This window comes from Odontomachus brunneus, unplaced genomic scaffold (assembly GCF_010583005.1).
Source record: "Odontomachus brunneus isolate Ranch 3 - 2012 unplaced genomic scaffold, Obru_v1 Obru_scaffold_145, whole genome shotgun sequence".
Classification (NCBI taxonomy): Eukaryota; Metazoa; Arthropoda; class Insecta; order Hymenoptera; family Formicidae; genus Odontomachus; species Odontomachus brunneus.
In genome coordinates this window covers 609,923-618,422 of record NW_022639595.1, presented here as the reverse complement: position 1 = coordinate 618,422, position 8,500 = coordinate 609,923, and the positions used below count along the sequence as shown (strand labels likewise).

At 29.3% G+C, this 8,500-nt stretch overlaps 1 protein-coding gene across 4 annotated transcripts in view; it reads right to left on the bottom strand.

The window, feature by feature from the left end:
* The window catches only part of LOC116850441 (flavin-containing monooxygenase FMO GS-OX-like 2), a 194,304-nt gene that overhangs the window by 75,018 nt on the left and 110,786 nt on the right, over positions 1-8,500 (bottom strand). For all 4 annotated transcript variants that reach the window (XM_032828737.1, XM_032828735.1, XM_032828736.1 and 1 more), the window contains exon 5: positions 4,246-4,531. In XM_032828737.1, the coding sequence (XP_032684628.1) occupies positions 4,246-4,531 (286 nt within the window). The remainder of the gene's footprint in view (positions 1-4,245; positions 4,532-8,500) is intronic.

The window sequence follows — 8,500 nt, the reverse complement described above, 5'->3', positions numbered from 1 at the left end:
TCATGAGTAACTTGTGCGCAAATTCTTTTCGGTGCGGATCATGTTACTATCATGTATCAACATATTTATTGCTGCAATGTTACTACTACTTTGATCACATATCGTTGCTACCGCCTTTATAGAAATATTATACTAAGAATCATTGATAATTACTTATTTTCAGTATTAAAAATACTGGATAATAAGTAATTATCAATGATTCTTAGTATGATATTTCTATAAGGGTGAAATATGTCATATGTGCTGAACTCTGCTTACGCCTTCAGATCTCTTATATTCGGTCTTATATTCGGTCTATTCTTATATCAATGAACTAAAGCGTTAGGCACATATATACGTAGCTTTCGATTGCTTATGTTATTCTTTTTCTGTGGTTCATACAGAGTTCAGTGTCAGAATCCATGTGGATCGTCACACAAATAGACAAAGCGTCTCTGCCTGCGTAAGCGCAGAGAGAAGAACGCTGCATCTTAGATCTGGCTGCATCTTAGATCTGCGCTGCGTGCCTGCATCGAAATTCTATCAGTGATGGGGCCGCGTCGAACATACACTGCCATCTAGCGTCTGTCCTAAACCGACGCGTACTACATTGCCGACGCTTTCGAAGTTTGCAATCGCGTACACCATCCCCTTAAATGCCGAAATATCAAGTATTCATTTGACAGCTGGATGCACTAAAATAATAGTGAAATTTTTGAAAGATATCATAAAAGATATTAAGGATGAAAGAGAGAAATACGTTGCTCTGCTGTGAGATGAGATGTCGTTACAACCTTCTTTGTCATAAGATAAGGCAAAAGATAAAATAATTGGATTCGAAGACTGCGGCATGAGAAGAACTCGGAAAATAGTTAATCATGCCATAACTTTTTATTTAAGATGTTTAAAGACAGGTAATAAAATATCTTTAGGATATGGATTTGCGAGAGTGCATCTTAAGACATTTCAATTAGGACGTTGTAAAAGAAATGGCTATCACATCTTATCTGTGGACTAATACCGCCCTTATAGAAATATCATACTAAGAATCATTGATAATTACTTATTATCCAGTATTTTTAATACTGAAAATAAATAATTATCAATGATTCTTAGTATAATATTTCTATAAAGGCGGTAGCAACGATATGTGATCAAAGTAGTAGTAACATTGCAGCAATAAATATGTTGATACATGATAGTAACATGATCCGCACCGAAAAGAATTTGCGCACAAGTTACTCATGACATAATTAAAATATGTAATGTATGTATATAATAACAAATATAATATGATATATATGAACAATATGAATACATAAAATAATGTGTAAAAATTTTTATATAGAATAGTTTTATCATAAAATATCGAGAAATTATCTCTCTTTTTGATTATGTACATTTAATCAAAGGAATGAGAAACAATATTTTAACAAAAGACTTGGATATGAATACAAACAAAATATGCCAGGAAGACAAATACGTATCTTGAACTCATATTGTCACATGTTATAACATTGATAAGGACAGTTTCTTAAAACAACGGCAATTACCAAAAATAACGGGGAAACATATTAACCTAAAATTAATATCAAAAATGAAAGTAAAATATGCTTCTCAGATTTTCAGTAGCACTTTCTCAAATTTCATAGATGACCTGTTAAATTTAAGTAAAGGTAAGACGATAAGAAATTAGTAAAATATAAATATATAAAATTAATAAAAATAAAATGTGTTTCATGAATATATGTCCTATAAATAGCATTTAACATTTTAAGAGTTGTCGAGACACAGACAGGTACCATTGTATTATCAAAAAGCGCTGCAAATACTTCTGATATGTTACTTTTCTTTAATAATTTGTTCGATTCATTTAATGGAAAATCAAGACAAGGATTAAGTAGTACAATTTTTGCTAACAGTGGACATATTCATTTTTGGCAACAAGCTTGTTGAACATTATTGAATATGTAATTATCAATTCGTTGATAAAGAGACTCGAAAGGTTCCTAAGGAAAATAATTCAAAATGTTTGAAAAACTGGATATGGACAATAAAAGCTGCGCAAGAAATATGGAAAATATTACATCAAAATAATTTTGAATCGCTAAATTTAAAACTTTTAAGCCAAAATGTGCTTGAAAATTTCTTTAGCCAAATAAGAAACAACGGATGTGCAAATAAAAATCCAAGTCCCGTACAATTTCAAGAAGCGTTTAAATCGCTACTTATCTGTAATTTTACTTCAAAACATTCTATTGGAGCCAATTGAACAGAAAATAATGAAGGAACTACGTTTGCCCTATCTCAATTAATAAATATTAGCAAGCAAATAAAAAAAATGTACTCCAAGGAACTTGATAAAGAAGATTATACGGAAGCATTGGTATCTGAAGTTACAGAAACTAAAATTATATTACATCCTGAGGAAATTATTAACCGTGTTCGCCATAACAAAACAATTGTGAAGAATGCGTACATCATTTAGAAAATGCAAATATTTTTCATTTTGTACAAGATGCTACAGATATTTTAGAAAAGACATTTATGAACATTAGTTATGAAAACTTTCGGAGAAATTAACATATATTTTTAAAAGACAAATATCTTACATTTTTTCTTCGCAATGCACGCACATGAAAACAGTTTTGTTACAAATAATTATAACAGAATTTATTACAGTCGTGTATATTTATTAACAGAATATTATGCAGAAAAATAGAAATACAATCTGCTAACTATCTTTATAATATAGCGAAAAAAATATCTACAACGTATGTAAAAAAATGTAACAAAAATAAAATTGAAAAAATAAACCCTTATAGAAATATCATACTAAGAATCATTGATAATTTTATTTTCAGTATTAAAAATACTGGATAATAAGTAATTATCAATGATTCTTAGTATGATATTTCTATAAGGGTAATATTAAGATATTTGTACAGTATTCGCTTTATTTTAATTTGAAAATTTCCAAAATAGTTATAATTACATATTCGAGATCACAACCATGAGTCACATATTTTTACCGACCAATACTGTCATTTTAACTCATATTTCACGGGTTCAGACTTTTAGATGGCGCTGCAAACACTATACAAATTTTTAACACGGGAGTTTGATAACCCTGGTCCTATGGAATATTCCAAATATTTTTGAAGAATATTCTTAAAATATTCATAGGATTATCTTCTGCTATTTGTGTTGTAACCAACCTATAACCTCTCACACAACGTGCAATATTGCAGAAATATTACAGTAATATTACAATATTGTATTAATGTTGCAGTAGGAATGAAATATCAAGGATATATTATTGATGAGATATTACATTGCGATATATAACAGTGTAATATTGCAGTAGTATTACTACAATATTACAACACGATATATCATTATGTAATATTTTTGTAATATTGTATTATATTAGGGTGCGATATATGACTGTGAGATATATTACTATAATATTTCACAAATATTACCATGTTATATATTGCAGTATATTATTAAAGCCGGGCTACAATAAGTCGCAAACAGCATCGCGGGTTACAAGTCGCAAGAAATAAAACAATCACAGTCGCATGTGAGGTAAATAATTATTGTCATTAGTCAATTTCTTGCAACCCTCGATGCTATAGACCGAATTTTGCGACTTATTGTATATTGTACAATATGCAACTGTGATTGGTCAATTATAATTTATATGTGCGTTATAATTGTAATAATTTGCAATAATTAATTAATATTTATTAATTTCAAAATTGATGTAAGTTTAGTAAAGCTAAGGTTCTGGATTGCCCGAGGTTCAATTTCAGTTAAATAAAAAAAATTTTTTTCCAAAATTTAGACGCAATTTTAAAATTAAAATTTAACTTACATTGAATATTAATTTACATATGAAAAATATTGTTTGTTTATTTGTTTATCTTTATTTCTATTACTACCTAAAGTAGCACGTGAAGCTTTAAAACAGCTGTGATAACATTGTCGCAACTTAAAGAGGTTAATAATGTCTTTATAAATATGTCTTTATAGCAAAATATCTGTGCAGCAAAATGATTGCGGCTACGTTTTCAAAAGCTAAAAATGTTGTTCCATTTTTGCTGCTACAACGTTATCAAAACATCGTAACCACGTTGTGGCAGTTCCTGTATTAGACAAAAATTCTGCGGTTTAAGCTGCGACAATGTCATCGCAGTGTTGTAAAGTTTCACGTACTACTTGAGCAGAGTTATCGCGTCGATAAATAGTGTAAATTATTACCTGCATATGAAACATGGGAAATGGTAGAACTATCGTAGGTATTCCGACGATGCACATCGTAGGATGTTCAATATTGACGAGATGTTTGTAAAGTGGCATTACATAATTATCGTCCACTCGTATGCCACAATTCTCATCCAAAAAAGGAAAACTGTATTTGTACCCAGTGCACATAATGAAAGCGTCAGCATTAACCGTGGATTTGTCTTTAAGGTAAAAAGTAGTTCCATTTATACTATCGACTCCCATGACTTGTGTCATATTCGATGGTAAAACACCTGTTAATCTGACAGAAGAATATAACTGAAGTGAAGAAAAGACAATAGTAAAAAGAAAACCGTCTTGCTTACCGAGACGAAAGTGAAAACGTTATCATTCTTTACTAATTTTAACCAGCTAAATATAGTGATGCTACTAGAATTATGCGGAAACACCGGGAACATCTTCCATTTTGAAGTTAAAGTTGTATTTCTCCATACAGCATAGAAGCTTGCAGCAACATTGCCACAACGTTGCAAGATTGCATATTGCAGTGTAATATTGCAGAGATATTGCAGTGACATTAATTTGCAATATTAATTTAGCGATATTGCAGAAGTATTTCGAATATAATATAAAAAATATTACAAATATAATATAACTTTTACTAATTTAATAGTTATTCTGTTACTTGTATTTCAAATTCAGTAATGTTTCACGTCTATAGTTCTTATAGTATAGTACTTAGAATAGTACTTGTTAGTGACAGTTATTAATACTAGAATTTGTTTTATTAGATATTTCTTATACTTCTTATACCATTTTTTCCGAAAAAAAATCTTTAGATTTAATATTCATACTTGTTTAATATATATTTTGGTTTGTTTCATTAAAATATTATATTCTTAAACGAAATATCGTTTTTTTCAATGATGAAAATAAAAACTTGTATTTCGTTCAAGGAAACCATGTCATTTGATGAAACAGCATTATTGATTTAAATAGCATTTTTTAAAAGTTCTTTTTTTCAAAATTCAGTAATTCGATTTGTTTTTGTAATTCATTTGGATTTTCTTGGATTTTTTATTTTTTTATTTGGATTAATTATTATAACATTTTATTAAAATCTAAAAGTAATTAACACTGATTCACTATATTATATCAATATTCATCGCAAATCGAATGTTGTTGCATTTCCATACAACACAAAATGTTGAAAAAACATTAATGAGACGTTGCAACGTTGAAGATAGAAGTGCGAATGTTTTTTCTGCATAAAATTTATGTTGATTTTTCAACATTAATTACAAGATATAGCTGCAATGTTGAATATATATTGAACAAAAGCTACAATATTTTGCAATGTTGCAACAATATTTGAGGAGCATAGAAAATTATTAATAATATTAATGAAGAATTTTTTATTATATATTTAATAATTTTATTATATATTTAATAATAATAAAATTTAATAATAATAAAATAAATTATTATTAAATTTTATTATATTAATACATATATATTATTCATATTATATTATACATATTATATTATACATGTTATATTCATATTATATTAATACATACATAGTCATATTATATTACAATATACCATAATCATATATATTTTTCTTATTGTTTATATGTAAAATTGAAATGCGTTTAAGCAATTTTGCGCAAACCCTGAAGAATATTCTTTTATTTCATAATATTCTTTATTATATAGAGTCTGATGCAAGCTATCGATAACAAAAAATGCATAAAAAACATTAAACTGAAAAAAATGGTCAAAGTCATTTTGCAACCCTTATAGAAATATCATACTAATAATCATTGATAATTACTTATTTTCAGTATTAAAAATACTGGATAATAAGTAATTATCAATGATTCTTAGTATGATATTTCTATAAGGGAAATAACCACATAAACTTTAGAGATATTAAATAAAATAGATAGACGCATCAATGCGCGTATTTACTAGGTACGTTATAATATACGGTGAACACTATAAATACACATTATATAAGCATAAATGACAGATCCAATATGACGTTTATGTGTGCGAAAAGTCATTGATTTTGCTAGGAGAAAAAAGTAAATAATACAAAACATTATCTATCTTACAAAGATCGTTCAATAAGTCCTTAAAAAATCTAAGAGAAGGCGCTCGTACTATCGAAAAAGGTTTGCTTTTAGTAAGCGTTATCTCTCACTAGACTGCTATTAAAGTTTCAGCTATATCCATCACATGATTTCATTTTCATAGTCGATTGAAGCAAAAAAATTCTGTTTATTTAGAAAAATGGAAAAAAATGAGTTTCGTGCGGTGATTAAACACTTCTATTTAAAAGGCTTAACACCGAAAGAGATCAAAGCCGAGTTGTATGAAGTTCATGGCACATCTGCTCCTGTGTTTGCGACTGTTTACAATTGGGTAAATGAGTTTAAACGTGGCCGTACATTCACAAATGATGAACATCGTTCGGGACGTCCAGTGGAAATGACTTCCTCCGAAATGATTGACAAAATCCACGATATGATTTTGAGTGATCGACGAATCAAAGTGTGCAAAATAGTTAAGGCCACAGGCATATCACAAGGTACAATGTTTTCAATTTTGCGAAAAATTGAGTATGAAAAAAATCTCGGCAAGACGGGTGCCGTGTTTGCTCTCAGTGGAGAATAAACGCAATCGTGAGATCAATTCGGAGGCTGGTTTGGCGCTTTTCCGTCGCAATCCTGACGAGTTTTTGCGTCAATACATAACTGTGGACGAAACATGGATACACTATCACACTCCAGAGACAAAGGAACAGTCGAAACAGTGGGTTTTTAAAAGCAATCCGGCTCCGAAGAAGGCGAAGACGGTGAAATCGACCGACAAGGTGATGGCCATGGTTTTTTGGGATGCACGCGGAATTATCTACATCGATTACTTTGAAAAAGGACAAATGATAAATAGAGAGTATTATGCGTCGTTATTGCACCGGTTGAGTGAAGAAATCAAGAAAAAACGTTCTCGTTTGGCAAAGAAAAAAATTCTCTTCCATCAAGACAATGCACAGATGCACCTGCGCAGTTTCGATGGCGAAAATTATGGAATTAAAGTTCGAATTATTATTATTACATTCACCGTATTCACCAGATTTGGGCCTCAATGACTTTTTTTTATTTCCAAACTTGAAAAAATGGCTTGGCGGAAAACTATTCACGTCGAACGAGGAGGTCATCGCCCAAACAGATGCCTATTTTGAGGACCTTCCGAAATCCTACTTTTTGGACGGCTTAAAAAAGTTGGAGAAACGCTGGGAAAAATTTATCGAGCTAAAAGGAGATTATGTTGAAAAATTAAAAAAAATCTACCCAAAATAATTTGTTTTTCTATCTTTTTCTAAGGACTTATTGAACGACCCTCGTATATTTTACTAGGTGTTCAAAGCTAACTACTCACACAGCACATCTTTCAAAAAGCTTTCCGAAAAATAACTTGAAAATTATATTAAAATATAATATTGAAATAAATCAGAAATGTTTGTGAAATTTTCATCAAAATCTTTTTCACTAAAATATTTCAAAAATCGCTTCCCCGATAGAAATCCATGACAATCACAGTATGTGATAATTAATTTATGGCAACTTTATATAACCCAATAGATTTCTATTACAATAATAGTATGTGATAATTAATGTTTGTCAAATTTATGGCAACTTTATTTATATATAGAAAATTAAATGGATTTACCTAAAATAAACAAATTAATATATTATTGTGATTTAAATTCTTCATTATAATAATACGGCAATACATTTATTATTAATGTATCCCACATTTACCTATTGTCTGCTTGAAAAATAATGTTTAAATAATTAATATTATAAGTGATTTAAACATGACAAAATTTTATAAGACACGATTGCATCAATATTTGAGTTCATTTTTTAAATTCAATATGAATGTCTAAAAAAGCTTTATTTCTTACGATTAGAGAAATAGTAAACTTGATATAAAGGACCTCGCACAAAACCTATGGAAAATGGTTTTTGGTCCAAATTGGCTGAAATTTCACTATGTTATAGTTTTCGCCATGCTGATAAAAAGTTATCATTGCACCAAGTCCCAAAAGTCAATATTTCTCAAGATATAAAGGGTTAAAGTAGTGAAATATGGTCATCCGCAGTAGTAAGACGTATATTATAAGTGATACATTGATATTTATTCACGAAATAAATACAAATCAATTTTTACACACACATATATATATATATATATATAT